General features: G+C 43.9%; 1 protein-coding gene across 2 annotated transcripts in view; it reads right to left on the minus strand.

Annotated features, from left to right (window-relative positions):
• Window positions 1–17447, minus strand: part of SLC2A12 (solute carrier family 2 member 12) — a 66423-nt gene that overhangs the window by 10968 nt on the left and 38008 nt on the right. For both annotated transcript variants that reach the window (XM_043457017.1, XM_043457016.1), the window contains exons 3-4: window positions 11950–12072; window positions 9588–9720 (exon numbers count right to left, since the gene is read on the minus strand). In XM_043457017.1, coding sequence (XP_043312952.1) covers window positions 9588–9720; window positions 11950–12072 — 256 coding nt within the window. The remainder of the gene's footprint in view (window positions 1–9587; window positions 9721–11949; window positions 12073–17447) is intronic.

A 17447-nucleotide genomic window follows, 5' to 3' on the forward strand; every position in this document is an offset into this window, starting at 1 on the left:
TTGAGATTTACGTTCAGCTATTTAAAACTGAACTTACCTAGCACAGTTGGCTATTTTCTCCAGACATGTGTAGTTCCTCGGATGCAGGGGAAAAACAGGCTAAGAATAGACTTAATCAGAGCTGAGATTTGCCGGAACAATGACGGGAGAGGGGACAGGGTAAACGGAGGGCTGGTGCATGGAATCTAACGTGAGAAAGGAGTGGGTGATGAAGTGGATTCCCAGGCCTGGTGGGTGTTTGAGAGAGCGAGCTGAAATGCAGAGTGGCCCGAGGGTGAGTGGGAGGCTTGTGAAAGGAGCAGTGATGGGTTAAGACAGTCGAGACCATGATCGTCCTGTTTGTTCCCATTCCCAGCAAAAGCGGACTGTAGCTGACGTCTTCACACACTTCCACGCTCAAGCCTCCTTGGTCACCTCTGTCCTCCCAACCCCATGGAGACTGTACCCAACAACCCGCAGTCAGCAACCCCCCTGCACTTGGCCACTCAGCAGCATTTAACATCATTTGCTGCCGCCTTCCCACAGCACTCCTCCTGGCTTCAGTAATTCCATATTTTCCGGGCTCCTCTCCAGCCCCACTGTTGGCTCCTTTTCGGCACTTTCCACGCTCACTCTCCCCTGCTTGTTCTCTAAATGTTGGCATTAACTAGGGCTTGGTCCCGGACCTCATTCTCTTTTCTCTGCTCTCCGACTAGATGACCTCATCTGGTTCCATAACCTGCATACCATTTACTCCCAAATCTGACCCAGACTCTGAATGTCTCCAAAATCTCATACTTACATATCCAGCTGCCAATGAATACCATCCATCTGATGTCAAATGGACATCTCTATAATCTTCCCAGCTCTGAAACCAAGTTCTCTTTCAGGCTCCCCCATTTTACCATCCATGCGGCTTCTCAAACTAAAAATTTAGTTATTGTGCTGACTATTTCATTGCTGTGGTTTAGTTGCTCAGTCATGTCCAACTCTTTTGCAGCTTCATGGACTGTAGCTGCCAGGGTCCTCTGTCCATGGGATTTCCCAGGTAAGAATACTGGAGTGGGTTGCCATTTCCTTCTCCAGGGGATCTGGCCAACCCAGGGACTGAACCCACATCTCCTGCATTGCAGATGGATTCTTTTAACGCTGAGCCACTGGAGAAGCCCCACTACTTCATTACCTTACTCCTATATCCAATTCATTCATTCATTCATTCATTTCCAATAATGTGCTTCAACTATATGCAAAGAAATTATTCCAGGTGCTGGGAAACTACAGTGAACTAAGTATACAAAAACTAGGGCAGAGACCCTGAGTCTTGAGCATTTCTTGGTGTGTTTGGGATACAGCAGAATGACCTATACAGTTGATGAGAGTGAAAGCGGGGAAGAGTGGTAGGCTCTGTAGAACCGTATGGGCCTGAATACACATTGGAAGGACTGATGTTGAAGCTGAAGCTCCAGTACTTTGGCCACCTGATGCGAAGAGCTGACTCATTTGAAAAGACCCTGATGCTGGGAAAGATTGAAGGCAGGAGGAGACGGGGATGACAGAGAACAAGATGGTTGGATGGCATCACTGATTCACTGGATGTGAACTTGAGCAGACTCCGGGAGATGGTAAGGCACAGGGAGGCTGGGTGTGCTGCAGTCCGTGGGGTCGCAAAGAGTCAGACGTGACTTAGCAACTGAACAACACGGGCCATCAAAGCTGCTGGAAGAGTTGAGCAAAGGAATGGCTTGATCACATTTAAAGGGGTCACTGGTTGCTGTGCTGAAAACACTGGAGGGGATGGAGTCTGAAAACAGGACCAGTCAGGTGGGTCTCAGGTGGCTCAGTGGGTAAAGAATCCACCTGCAATGCAAGAGATGAAGGTAGATGTGGATTCGATCCCTGAGTTGGGAAGATCCCCTGGAGGAGGGCATGGCAATCCATTCCAGTATTCTTGCCTGGAGAATCCCAATGGACAAGGAGCCTGGTGGGCTATAGTCCATAGGGTCTCAGAGAGTTGGACACCACTGAAGTGAATGAGCATGCACAGGTGGTTACTGCAGTAACACAGGAGAGGGCATGGTGACTCAGATCAGGGGAAGAACAGTGACGATGGCCAGGTTCTAGATGTATTTTGAAATAAGAACCAACACTATATTCTGAAAGATTGAATACGGAATGGAGGGAAGGAGAGGGAAGACTCGAAGATCTGTGGCCAGAGCAAGTAGAAGGATAAGATGGACATCAAGTGAGGTGGATGTCTGTGAGTGGAGTAGGTTTGGGGGACATCAGGGTTGAATTTAGATCATGCTCAGTTTGAAAGATTTGTTAGACATTTGAAAAAAGGTGTAGAGTAAAGAGTTGAATAGACAAAACTTGAATTCAGGAGAGAGATTGAAGCTAGAGGTATAAGTGTTGACATCAGTGGCATATGGATAGTATAAAGGCCATGGCTTTGAGATCAATGAGCCAGGGAAGGATAGACAGGTGATCAGAAGATGAAGCCCCAGGGCACGCCAACTTTAAGACAGTGAAACATGAGGCAGATCCAGCAGAGGATGCTGAGAAGAAGCGAGTGGTAGAAGACAACCGGGAGGTTGGTCCCTGAAGGCAGTGAAGCAAGGAGGGCATGCTCACCCCAGTCCATGCTTGCAGTGGTCACTATGCCAGCCATTAAGATGCTGACCGAGAACTGACCACTGGATTGAGCAATGTGGAGTAACCTGGATGTTAAGAGGAACAATGTCAGTGGAGCAGTGGCCATAAAAGTCTGCTCACTGGAGCAGGTTCATGAGAGACTAGGAAGAGAGGAATTGCTCACAGGGAATAGAGACAACTCTGGAAGAACTTTACTATAAATGATGGCAAAGAAAACATGAAAATAAATGAAAGCAGAGCAGAACCTAAGGAGGAAAATGGGACCAAAAGACTTTTTTTTTTTTAAGGGAGGGCAGGGGGGAATCACATAAGATTTTTCTGAAGTAAAGATCCAGGAGAGAAGGAAGATATGGATGGGGTGGACCGAGAGTCCTGTTGGGGAATGTTCTGGAAAGGGGAAGGAAGGGAAGAGGGTTTGAAGTGGTCACCTTTATATAGCAATGAGTTAAAGGTAGAACCTGGGAAAGGAAATGGCACCCCACTCCAGTATTCTTGCCTGGAAAATCCCATGGATGGCGGAGCCTGGGAGGCTGCAGTCCATGGGGTTGCAAAGAGTCAGACACGACTGAGCGACTTCACTTTCACTGTTCAGAACCTGGAGGGATGGTACTATATTTGGAGACAGAGGATGGGATGTGGGTGAAGTGAAAGGTTAGGGAAGTTTCCTTTCTGATTGTGTTCATTTCTTCCGTGAAGTCAGAAGCAGAGGCTTCGCAGGTGGCTCAGTGGTAGAGAATCCGCCTGCCAATGCAGGAGACACAAGAGACCCGGGTTCAATCCCTGGGTCAGGAAGATCCCCTGGAGAAGGAAATGGCAACCCACTCCAGTTTTCTTGCCTGGAGAATTCCATGGAGAGAGGAGCCTTGTGGGCTACAGCCCACGGGGTCACAGAAGTCACACACAACTGAGTGAATGGGCATGCATAGCCCAGTTGGTAAAGAATCTTCCTGCAGTGCAGGAGACCCAGGTTCAATCCCTGGGACGGGAAGATCCCCTGGAGAAGGAAATGGCAACCCACTCCAGTATTCTTGTCCAGAATCCCATAGATGGAGGAGCCTGACAGGCTATAGTCCACGGGGTCACAAGAGTTGGACATGACTTAGGGACTAAACCACCACCACCAAGGAGGTGGGAAGTTCCCAGAGAGGGGAGTTGGTGTTGAGCAGTTGTCTAGGAGAGGCAGTTCATAGACAATGGACGTGAGCAATTGCCAGGCAGCGTGGGAGGGGCCCTGGAGGTCATGAGTGCGATTGAACCTGGGGCCCGCCCTGTGCTCACATGCTTTCTCTGCCGTGTGCGGCTATGTGCCGGCAGACACTAGTGTGGTACACCTTAAAGTAAATCAGGTCACGTCACTTCCCTGCTTAAAATACTTTGTAGCTTCCCATTGCACTTAGAATGAAATCCACACTCAGTCTGTGAAGCTCTACACATCTACTTCCACTGACTTTCTCACTGAATCTCAAAGGTTGCAGCCTCCTCCTGGGCATCCTTCAGTTCTTAGAAGAGGTCAAGTGTGTTACTGTAGCCTTTGCCCCAGCTGTTCTCTCTGCATGAATTCTCTTTCCCTCTCTCTTTGCAGGACTGACTATTAGCACTCAGTTTATATCTGAAACATTATCTTTCAGGATACCTTCTCAGATCACCAATCCAAAGTACCCACCCAACACACACACACACACACACACACACATTTACTATCTTAATTCTTAGGGCATTTTGCTCACTGGTTAATGTTATAGCACCTAAAGCAGTGTGTGGCATGGAACAGATGTTCGGTAAATATTCAGCGAATAAATGAATTTGTGTGAATGAGTGAAGGAATAGCCACATAAAATTAGCTGCTAAAAGTGAAAAATAATCTAAGCCTCAGAGCTAAAATATTTACAAAACATTAACTTGTGTTTCTCTAATTGCCTCCACTTAAGCTGAGGGAAAGAATGAAAGTCACAGCTGAAATAGCACATATGGCAAATGTCCCATTTTGTGTTTGTAGCTGGCAGGGCACGGGTTCAAAATAAAATCCTTTCAAATTACATTATTAGTGAGATCTTTTCTGACCTCTGCGCTGAGTCATTGTTTATCTTACAAAAAATTTAACAACTTTGGAAGAAGATGTGTTTTCTCAGCCTTGTAGAAACAGAAGGAAAAGAAACCAGCTCTAAATATGAGGAACGAAAATATTAAGTGGAATGGAGTATCAAATTTGAAGTTAATTCGATATAATAAGTAGTATTATTGCTTAGAAAATCATTGGACATAACATCTGAACTCTGTGTTTCCCTGGTGACAAAAGTTGATTCTTTGTTTCACTAACTCCTAAGTTCAGAAAGACTTTCTCAGCTCGGCTGTAACCTTCCTTCATCTTCAAGTTCTCTTCAACTTTCATGTCCTCTTAAGTTCCCTGGGGCTTTCTGCTGCCCCATGTTCACTTAGCTAGTTCGATAAATTTTCAATAAAATTATGTATTTTATTTCTATTTTTGTCTCCACCATTTCCCTCCAGGGAACCTTGTTTAACACACATACTTCATACATAACTTTGGCCAATTTACACCATTCAGGTTGCTTACTTCTTAATATTTAAAGCACTGGCCAATCTGCTGCTTCAAGCTAAGACTTGTCCCAGGCACTTTGGTGTTGTAGAAATCAGTTAACCAAGATTTCTGAAAGCAACTCTTTCCTTTCTGCCCTCAGGTACTGGGCTTCCCTGCAAGAATGCAACCCGGGTGGATACTGCTGCTTGCTGCTGCTAGAAATGAATTCAAAACGCAGAACTGTTTTGCCAACTCATCTTGCATACACACCTGTGCCATTATTTATATCTGTTCTCCATCAACCTCCTGGCACAAGAAGAGTCTGCCTTTGGCTTTTGGATCTCTCCTAATTTGCGATTTAAAACTTTCTTGGAGAGGGCCTGTATTTAAGTTTGAGTAATTGTGTGACTCAAAAGGAACAGAAATGTGATTCTTTCAAAGACATTTCATAATGCAGAGTTTTGCTAATTTAGATGGATTTCTTCCCTACCCTGAATTCTAATGCATACATCTTATTGAATTTTAGCCACCCAAATCACTGTGTTCTTATGAATGCCTTATTGTGGAGGTCTACTGGATAGAAAGACTGGCATTTCTTAAGTTTTGTCTTCAAACTTTCATTTGGTTTGAAATTTGATACATTCTGACAGTCCCATATGAAAAAGAAAGATCTAAAAGTTTCTTAACTTTAATTCATTGAGAACATTCTGCTTTAAGACTTTAAAAGAGTGCGATAAGGAGTGATGCATAGCCTTGTTCAGTTCATTCATTACTGCTTTCTCCCTACTTCAATTTTTTAAATTAGTACTGCTCACCAGAATTGTAACGAACCCTTACCTTTAAAGGAATTCTCTTCCCCAGTACATGTGACCTTCTTTTGCACTTGCCAACACAGTATATTGCAATGGTCTGTTTTCTGGTCTGCCTCTTCAAATAAGGAAGTTATGGACTCTGGATATCTTCAGTTATGGACTCTGGATATCTTTCCTAATACAGTGTCTAGTCCATAGTAGATCATCAACAAAGAGCTGAATGAGTAATCTCTGCAGTTGTGGGAAGGGAGCAGTATGGTGAAGCCCATTCATCTCCCTTTTCTGAGCACATACCTCTTCCTTCTCTCGTCGCACAGACTGTTAGGTCATAGATTAAATCTCATCCTATGATCCACAGATCAAAACCTGTTATGCTTTATACTGCTGTCTGCAATTTAATACCCACATACAATGAAGTCAGCATTGGATCGACAGGCCACATGGTGGATATTTTTCAGTCATCCACTAGGAATCAATTTTAATTAAGGCACTGTAGAAGTTACATAAGGAAGATAATGGGTCGAGACCATCCCTGGAAACCAAAATTTTATAACCTACTTTAGGAAGTGAAACCATAAGAATTTTAGCTAGGGCATCATAAAAAGAAAATAGGACTAGAAAATCTTGAAGATCCAGGAGAAACGAATACTATCCAGGACTAGGGTTACTCAAGGCTTTGAAGATGAAGATTTGGCCTTAAGGCAAAAGGATGTAGGGCTAAGATATCAAAAAAAACTATCATGTAGGAGTAGAAGGAGAAAGAAGGAATTAAGAGTTGATGAGGTAGGAGAAGAAGACCCAGGGGGAAAAATTGTTTCTTAGGAGGTAAAAGGGTTTCCCAGGCGACACTAGTGGTAAAGAATCCACTTGGAATGCAGGAGAAGTAAGAGATGCGGGTTCAATCTCTGGGTTGGGAAGATCCCTTGGAGAAGGAAATGGCACCCCACTCCAGTATTCTTGCTTAGAGAATCCCTTGGACAGAGGAGCCTTGCGGGCTACAGTCCATAGTGTTGCGAAGTGTCGGACACGACTGAAGTGACTTAGCATGCAGGCAGGAGGTAAGACTTTGAAGAAACAGTAGGTGTGGGACTTCCCTCACAGTCCAGTGGCAAAGACTCTGTGCTCCCAATGCAGGGGGCCTGGGTTCAATCCCTGCTCAGGGAACTAGTGGAGAAGGCAATGGCAGCCCACTCCAGTGCTCTTGCCTGGAAAATCCCATGGACGGAGGAGCCTGGTGGGCTGCAGTCCATAGGGTCGCATAGAGTCGGACATGACTGAGCGACTTCACTTTCACTTTTTACTTTCATGCATTGGAGAAGGAAATGGCAATGCACTCCAGTATTTCTTGCCTGGAGAATCCCAGGGACGTGGGAGCCTGGTGGGCTGCCATCTATGGGGTCACACACAGTCAGACACGACTGAAGCGACTTAGCAGCAGCAGGGAACTAGATCCCACATGCTGCAATTAAGACCTGGTGCAGTCAAATTGATAGGTTAAATGTGGCAAGCAAACAAACAAAAGACCTTTGCCCGTCATTTCATCAAGACATAAGTCAATCTCTATGTGAATCTGAGCTGGCCTTAGGACTTGTACTGACAATAGAAAGTGATGTAGTGTGACTTCCAGAATGGAAACCTCACGGAACCTTGCAGCTTCTGCCTCCACTACCTGGAATGCTGCCCAGAGTCTGACAGGTGAGGAAGCCACAGTAGCCTCCTGGAGGATGAGGCCACCCAAAGAGAACTGAAACGCCCCTCTGTGTCAGCATCTTCCACCAACTGCCCTTCCCGCTGATGCTGGAGTCGCATGACTGAGCCCAGGTGAAATGAGCAGGGGCCCCACCCAGCAGCCAAACCAAAGAATCATGGGAAAAAGCAACTAGTGTATTTCAAGCCACTACATCTGGGGAGAAGGTTTTTATATCTAAACAGACCACTGATATGAAACAAGCTCTTAGGGAAGGATGAGAAGTAAAGGGTGGCCATCAAAGGTGGATGTCAAGAGGGTCCTGGCAGCTCAGTTCTGGAAAAAGCCTGCATCTGGCAGACGTGTTTCCAGTCTACAGATGAATGCACTGCGTTACTAAGGTCTGAAGATATTCCTTATGTAAATCATGTGTGTGTAATTAATTGTCTTGTTCAGATTCTGCGCTCACCAAGAAATCCAGTTGTTTGACTTTAACTTGTATAAAGCCAGACAATGCTCTGGCCAGGCCAAGGGGATATCTGGCTTTCATGACAATTATATTTTTTGTAAGTGAATAATTTTCATTTTCATTGAATACTTAAAAAAATAAGGCCTTATCTGCATCAAAAATTAGCCTTACAGTTGATATTTATGTTAAATTAAGAGAAAAGTTTTTCTGCTTACTAAAATGAAATGTCTTTAAAATGTAAGCCTTTTTTTGTTTCTTTGTTTTTGGCTGTCGCCACTCAGCTTGTGGGATTTTAGTTCCCCAACCAGGGATTGAACCCGGGCCCTAGCAGTCCTAATTACTGAATGACCAGAGAATTACCTGTAAAACATTTTAAAGTATATAAAGTACAAAGTAAAAATCGTCCATGCTCCTACTCACTTTATACCCTAATAATAATGATAATAAATAATTATTATATAATACTATTAAACCAGGATTAAAAACTCAGTCTATATACTTGTTCACTCAGTCTATATACTTGTTCACTCAGTCTATATACTTGTTCACATATATCAGTTCACCAATCAAGTTTACTCTTCCTTCGGACAAAAGCTGAAGAATCACTGTGCTTGCAAATTTCTTTAGCCATCATAACATTTCTCTCTAGTGTACTGGAAGTATTTTTAAAAGAAAATCAAACTGTAAATATGTATTTTCCTCCTGTTATATTAAAGCCTAAGAACACGTATTCCTGCATTTCAAGTAGAATGATTAAATGCTAGGAAGAGTAGCAAGTTCCCTCTCAAGCCTGGCCCCTGCGCATTGATTGCCTCCTCCCCCAGGCCAGTTTCATCACTCAGAGCTGTGAGTTCCGCTCCTAAAGAAACAGGGGTTTCTACAGCCCACTGCTGTCTTAAATTGTTTAAGCAATCTCTCCATGTGAGTTTTATTTAACCAGCGTTCTAATTGCCTATTCATGTAGGAAACTCTTCGTCTTGCATAACATATTTTGTGCCATATTTGGAATAACTCTAGACATTTAAGCCCAAGAGTTTTCCCGGTAATTTTAGCCTTAATGGGTGTTTAAGGCTTCAAGGGACCTACCAGTGTGATACAGGCAGAAGGCTGAAGCCCACTGTTTAACACAGGGTGAGCATGTCATTCTGGGACCAATCGAAACCCCAAACAAAAAAACCACTCCTGTGATGGGGAGGCACAGAGATGGGAGAGGTTCTTCAATCATTACTGAAAAGAGCTTTGGAAGACTAGAAAACTGTGCTTATTCCAAATTCTTAGGTGAATTATGCAAATTAAACATATAGCAGAGAAACTAGAATTATTTTTTGAGATATGGTTCCCCACCAAAACAAACGTCCTAAAATAATTTCAGATATTATCATTTCATTGTATATAAAAGCTGAATTTTTGAGCTAAGAGTGCTGTTCAGAGAGCAACACACACAATACTCACTCTTTTGCCAGCTCCTTTGATATTTGTTCCAAAGAGCATCCTTTTGTTTCAGGTATAAACACAATAACAAAAACTAGGGATGCTAGACTCATAATTGTATATATAAAGCACACCCACGGCAGGCCAATGAGATCTGGGGGAGACAAAAGAAACCAGTTAGAGATGCATTTTGTGTTGCTTCCATCCCATTTGTGGATAGATGCTTCTTAGAGCACATATAAAAACATATGTATTTTCAAACACGCCAGTAGAGCCAGGGAAATAGCAATCACAAATTAAAAATATAGCCGGCATCTGAAAGGTTCCTTTACACAAACAACCCCAGCTTTCTCTGGTGAAGTGAATAACAACAGTCTTGTAAGGATCACAGTTTAAACCCAATGCCATTTTCTTGGTGAACATACTTTTTGTTTTCAAAATGGTAATAGACATGTTCATTGCAAAACAAACAACAGAATCTCAAATAACACAGAAACACATAGGCTGAAAGTAAGCTATCCTCAAACAACACACAAATACGCCAAGCAGAAAGTAAGCTCTCTCCTCTCTCCTAACCCTCTACAGTTCCTCTCTGGGGAATCACTGCTGTAGCAGTTTGGTTTCTATTTGGTCGACATTTGTAAAGACATTTATACAAATAGACTCTTCTTGGAATGAGCTCCCCCTTCTTTACTCTGACTTGAATAAATCACTTCATGTTGGCAGTATTTCATCATTTTAGTAGCTGGCACTGTATTTGCAATGCGGCTTCCTGGATTCAGAGGGAAAAAAAGTGATAATGGTTTGAATGAAGGACAGTAACTTGCTAAGAAGCATCAGCAAGAAGCAGGATCCTCCAGGCTTTGATGGATCTCATCTGCTAACCGAGTTTTTCCTCTGGCGGCTTCTTGCCAGAGGGACTGTCCCTCTGCAGTACTGACCGAGGTCCAGGCAAGGTGGCTAGTGAGAGGTGGCCTCCGATGCACTTGAGTCTGTCCTTGCGTTGTGGCGCCCTGTGCGTGGCAGAAAGTCCAGTGTCGCCAGGAGCAGAGAGGAGGAGCCTGGCTCAGACCAGCCACAGGCTGAACCAGGGCAGACAGCCCTGAGTGGCCACAAATCACAGCCAGTCAGTCAGGAACACTGACCGAGCAGCTTTGTGAGAAGGCAGTTTGGTAACAGCAGAGTGGAAGGATCCACACATATTAAGCATTTGTAGGCCAGCTGTGCTGAGGTGGGTTCAGAAGGAAAACAAGCCCGGTACCGCAGTCCTCCTGGCGATTTTGATTAAAGTCTGCTCTCTCTTGCCTTTCTTGCTGCTGGGGCATATTTTCCCCCAAGCAAGTACTACTAAAGAGCTTAAAGATTTGGTCCTCCTTCCCTTTCTGGGGCATAAAATCAGAAAAGTAGAAGGTGGGGGAGAAAAAAAGGCTCATCTCATCAAACTTGTCCCCTTTTCTGTCTGAGTACTTACAGTGGCAGGGAGCTCACCACTTCTAAAGATGTGGACTTCATTGTGAATCAGCCTTGTCTGTTTCAAACATACTCCTCACTCTTTTCTAAAGCCAGGTCTCCCTTCTGGGAATTTGGGTTCAGAGGCTCTGTTCTGTTCTCTGCATCAGTCTTCCTCATCCCTTCTTCATGACATGCCTCAAATATTTGAACGCATCCCTTCCTGAGCAGCCTCTTGGCCAAGTCAAACACCCCGAGATCCCGCAACTGTTCTTCACAGACCGTAGGTCATATGCCCATGTCATCCAGGGTGCCCTCCTAGGGGGACCCACTGGAACTCTCTAAAAATATTTCACTCAAAGCTGAAAGCAATACCCAGCTGTACTAGGACCGCAGGAGGCTATGTCTGTGTCTCCAGAACATTCTTCTTTTATGGGTACAGCTGACATTGCACTAAAAGTCAGTGTGGGGAGGGAGGAAACATGGAGATGAAACCTGTAAATTATGAGACATACTAATCAACTGTAAATCAGTTATTTGAACTGTGATTCAAATAAAGTATAAAAAATAATTATAAGGAAGGATGTGAACCCAGATTGGATACTTGGGATTACTATTAGTACTTTTTTTAGGGGTGAAAATGCTATTGTAGTCACAGTGTTTAAATGTCTTATCTTTTAGAGGTCCCTGCTGAAACTTTAGAGACGTTTTTGGAACATGACTTAAGCTAATTTGGGGGCAGAACAAGTGGGGTCATGAATGAATTAAAGATTCATAACTGTTTAAATTGGGTGGTTGTTACATCAGGTTCACTGCTATCCTCTTTACTTTTGAGTGTTTGAAAATGTTGACAAGAAAGTGTTTTTCAGGTGATGTACTTCCCTAACACCTGTCCTAAGAGCATAAAAGGCCTTAGGGAAAAGCAAGTTCTTACCCGTCACCGTCAAAAATGTCAGAGAGATGAGGAGATTGATGCCCCAGTTCATGCTGGAAGTTAGAGCCATGGCACGTCCTCGAATTCCACCAGGAAAAATCTCGCTCAGCACCAACCAGGGCACTGGAAGAAAGGGAAGAGTGGATGGGGAACAGCAAAACGAAGGAAAATCCACTGAAGCTGACAGCCAGCTCACTGACCTCTGCCCCACTGACCTCCGCGAGATTTGTGCTTGCAGGGCAGTGTCCTTCCACATGAGGAAGGAGGAGGGATGTGCTGTCTTCTCTCTCCAGGCAGGTGAGAAACTGAGGGAGCTTGACAAGGGTCCCTGGAAGGAGGAGGAGCCACATAAAGGGCTGGGGCAGGTGCCACTGCCCTGGGAACTGCAAACGGGAAGTGCAGTGGCTGGGGCCACCTGCCCACGACAGGAGGCAGCTTGGAGCCCTCTGCCAAGCACACAGCCAGATGCTGGCTCTACCCACTCTCCTCTGGTTCCTATCCTGTAATCTCCTCTGCCCCTAACCTTGGAGAAGTTCACCATCACCGCTAACAGAGCCGGGAGAGTGCAGGAGGAGACGGGCTCCACTCCCTCCCTCCGCTCGGGCTCCGCGGCAAGCTGGGTGGAGAGAAGCTCTCAATTAAACAGAGCTCCAGGATTTGATCTGATATCAAATATTTGACTTTCTGAAAGGAGACTCTTCCTGACACAAGAACTGATCTGAGAACTTCTTGTGATCTCAGAGTGACACAGACCCCTAGAGGACCTGCCTGATGGGATTACGTGACTTCTGCTCACAGCCCATCAAATCCAGTTTGCCTAAGAGCTACAAGTTCTTTCAATGGACGCAGCCCTTTACAAACCTTGTATCACTGGATCCTCGCTGAATCCCTCCCCATTAGAGACTAACATTACTTTTCCCCTCTTTTATTTTTTTATTTTTTTACTTTTCCCCTCTTTTAAAGAAGAGGAAACTGAGGTTGAAAGGAGTTCATAATTTGCCAAGGTCCCAACACTGGCTTCCCAGGTGGCGGCGCTAGAGGTAAAGAAATCACCTGTCAATGCAGGAGACATAAGAGATGCAGGTTCGATCCCTAGATGGGGAAGATCCCCTGGAGGAGGGCATGCAACCCACTCCAGTGTTATTGCCTGGAAAATTGCATGCGCAGAGGGGCCTGGCAGGCTACAGTCCACGGGGTCACAAAGAGTTGGGCATGATTGAGCAACTAGACACTAACAGATCGTAGAGGTGGCGTGGAGCCCAGACCGTCTCTGGATCTCACGCTTTTTCATCTCGGTGCTCTCTTGGGAGTGGCTCAATAAATATTTGTTAATGAACATGTAGATAAGGAGTATAAGCACTTCTGATTCTGAAGAAAGAAGGGCTTAAGAGTTGCCCCCGCCCTGGCTCAGCGCTGGCTCAGTCACCTTATGTTGCAAACCCAGTGTTTATACACAGACCAGCTGCATCGTCCGCCCCCAGAGGAGGAAGAAGCAAGAGGCTGAGGAGGGCCCCCCTTGACCCGCAACCACTGGGGCTGCCTGTGCCAGAATCATGGAGCTGTCACCTGGGTCTCTAACTGAAGATTTACCTCTCGTGGCAGGATCACGCTCTGTAGAGAGAACATCTGCTCAAAGTAAATTTGCTGTTTCAAAGAAAAATATTTAAATTACAGAAGAGGGCTGCAAACACATATTTTTTTTTCCCTTGATTATTTGCTCCAAGTGAATCTATGTATGGTTACCTTGAGGGTATGGAAGAGAATCGCAAGCATAGGAAGATGATTATTGTTGTTCTAATTAATAAGGAATTCCAAGATAACACTCCAGAGCCCTGCTCTCCATTCTGTGCCCCAAAGTCCTCCACCAGGTTTCTGCAGGTTGTATCCTTGGAGACCAGGGCAAAGATCAGGTAACTTTGCCCTGAGCATTGCAAGACTGGGGATCTGGCTCTGAGAAGAATGAGAGGTGCGTAATTTTGGTGAAGCCTTTGTAACAAGGCTGTCCTTGAGCAAATAAAAGATAAAAGTAGGTAAGTTCACTTTGTTGAAGACAAATCATCTATGCCACCGGCCAGTCCCCTGGGCTCCTTCCTGCCATGGGTATTTGACGCAGGTAGGGGTCCTGCTTTTGAACTGTGATGTTGGAGAAGACTCTTGAGGATCCCTTGGACTGCAAGGAGATCAAACCAGTTAATCCTAAAGGAAATCAACCCTGAATATTCATTGGAAGGACTGATGCTGAAGCTGAAGCTCTAAAACTTTCGCTAACTGTTGCAAAGAGCCCACTTATTAGAAAAGACCCTGATGCTGGGAAACATTGAAGGCAGGAAGAAAAGGGGACGACAGAGGATGAGATGGCTGAATGACATCACCGACTTGATGGACCTAAGTTTGAGCAAGCTCTGGGAATTGGTGATGGACAGGAAAGCCTGGCGTGCTGCAGTCCATGGGGTCTCAAAGGCTCGGACACAACTTAGCAACTGAACAACAACGACAATGTTAAAATAGCTTTAACAGATCTCAGAATCATAAACAGTACAGGTTTTCAGATCCATAGAGAGTGAAATAAAAATCTGAAAGTGCTATTTGCAGCAAGATAGAACTTACTGAAGGGGTAAAGTCCCTCCATGGCAGTCTTGGGTGCAAGACGGTGCCAGAATTTTATGTCTCCATGTTCTCTGGAAAAGGGCTGTGAGTACCCAGGGCAGAGGGAATGGGGAAGCTGTTTCAGTTCGTAAGTAAAGAGCAAAGAGGTATAAACTATCACAGGAAGTTAATATATTGATATTTAATAATAGGTGGATGTTCGTTTTTTTTAATCCCAAATGTTTTTCCAATGAGAGAGACTAATTTCTCACCACCAAAAATCAAGTTATTGCCATCTGCTACAATAAAGCGGTGGCTGTCTCTGGAGTAGTCAGAGATATAATAATTCTTCCACAGTGAGTGCAGTCATTTGCTGTAGGTGAGCAGGCCCTGGAACAATTCTCCTTGACGTCTATTATTTCACCTTTTACCCTCCTCTTCCAGGACCACCTCTGCAATATGTGCCTCTATAAATGTCTGCGTGATTCTTTAAACTCTTCTCCAGGTTACAAGGATTGTGGAAATTTTGGACTTGCTGGGAGACGCTTGTCCACAAATACTGAGAGTCGTATTTCACATGGTATTCAATCACCAAGGTTGCCTGTCAGAACAGGCCTGACCCAGATGGAATCTGTGGTGTTTATGGCTGCACGGAGTGCCATAAAACGACCATGAGGGACAAACTCACTGAAGGCTCTGTGTGCAGCAGAGGACACACACTTGGATAAATAGGGCCAATCAGTGGAGACGGCTGAGCTCCCCCATGTCAGCAGCCACGCTTACCTCCCGCTCTTCCTGTATTTCTGCGACTGCTGAACGTTTTTTCCACTGAGACTGTCCTTCTCTCCCTGTGCTTTCAGATGTAAACCCTGCAGCATTTCAGCCATGCTTTCCATTTGGCTTGAGCGTTTCCTGAACCACATGCCATGGCAGCCTCGGGTCTGAAAGACTCATGGAAGGCTTGAAACGCTTACCTTACCTTGAAACTCTTAGGGAACTCCTAGCAACTCGGAGGAAGTTCTACATTAGGCTGTAGAGTTCCCAACAACCTGATGGAGCCAGTGTCCTACACTTTATAGGAGTGAAGCCAAATCCTATGGCTTTTACTGACTTTGCAGGCAATGTGCAGCAGACCCAGCTCTCCTCTTACTGCAAAGAGGTACTTAAAAATGTGAATTTGAAAGGAAGTATGCCTATTTCCTTCCAACTAGATGTTTAAAAAAAAATTATGATCTTATAAGCTCCCTGAGTGGGAAAATCCTGTCCTTTAAAAATATACTCCTCCATAAGCCACCATTGGGCTTCCCAGGTAACTCAGCTGGTAAAGAATCCGCCTGCAATGCAGGAGACCCTGGTTCGATTCCTGGGTCGGGAAGGTCCCCTGGAGAAGGGATAGGCTACCCACTCTAATATTCTTGGGCTTCCCTGGTGGTTCAGAAGGTAAATAATCCATTTGTAATGCAGCAGACCTGGGTTCGATCCCTGGGTTGGGAAGACCCCCTGGAGAAGGACATGACAACTCACTCCAGTACTCTTGCCTGGAGAATCCCCATGGACAGAGGAGCCTGGGGCTGCAAAGGGTCGGACACGACTGAGCGACCAAGCCCAGCACAGCAAACCCCCATCCACAGCATCAGCAGTGGTATTGTAGCTTGACTTTATTTTTTCTATTCTCCCTTCTCTCAGTCTCTCTGAAGTTTGCTCGCTCCTCACCGCTTTTAAAATAGATACTTTATTCAAGAATATTAACAAACCAAGAAAAGCAATGAAATAAAGCCTCAGTGTTCCCCAATCTTTCTATTTTAATGATTTCTAGTCAGAATCAATCAGAAATGATTTTCTAAGATATTTTATGAGAAATTGGATTACCAGGATTAATTGGATTAAATTTTAAATCCTTAAAAAATTCCAGAGTTAAAAATGGAACCCTACTGTGAGCAGCTACCAATTGGAAATAAGAACGGTGGCAGTGGTCTCCAAGCGTTCATGCTTGTGTAGCCTTTAAAATAATTAGAAAAGCTAAGTACTTTCTTTCATTTATAGATCAACATCTCACTTTTTTTAGCCGTAAATTTAAATGACAGCAAATTATGCAATTTCAATGATATTTTATTTATTTATTTTTGATGGCATTTAAACTCTGTGTTTATAATAGTGAATATTTATATCACTCAAATAGTTCCAGTGGAATTTAAATACCATCTCTATTTGATATTCATCTTCATTCCATTTAAAAATATAGCAATATGGCATTTAACATGAAGTTTACATTTTTAAATAGACGAAATGTTCTCAAGAATAATAAAAATTGATGGGGAGTTGAAAAATTTTTATAATAGCAGTGTCGCTACATTCTTTAAGTTAACAAAAAAATTTTGTTGTAATGATGTATCAGTTGATAACTTGATTAGCTCAGCCTATGTTTGTTGAAAACAAATTATTGGAAATATCCAGGCTTAAGAGGTATTATTATATAGTCATTAAGTCATTTTTCCATACCACACCTATACCAATATCTCCAACTGCCTTTTTGATTAGTGTTCCTCAGGTTTTTATAATTGGGGAAATAGTGTCATAATAAGATTTCTGGCAGGTAATAGACGTGCTTTCTTTTAAGTGGAAGAATAGTTATTAGTGGGAAGATAGAGAAGAAGAAACTTTAGGAAACAGATTTTTCCTAAAAATCAAGAAACTGATTTCCTTTAATGTATTATTGAAGGAAGATTCCAGAAAGTAGCCTCCAGGAGTATGCTTATCCCAATTTGCAGATCACTGAACTAGAATTCAAAAAGAAAAACAAAAAAAGAAAGGAGTTACAAAAAAAGTAGTCCACTCTGGTTTACAGTATGATGTGAATGGCGTGCTTCACATGTAACATTTTATGTTGTACTTTTCTCATGAATGATGCTTCA

This window comes from Cervus canadensis, chromosome 33, assembly GCF_019320065.1.
Source record: "Cervus canadensis isolate Bull #8, Minnesota chromosome 33, ASM1932006v1, whole genome shotgun sequence".
NCBI lineage: Eukaryota > Metazoa > Chordata > Mammalia > Artiodactyla > Cervidae > Cervus > Cervus canadensis.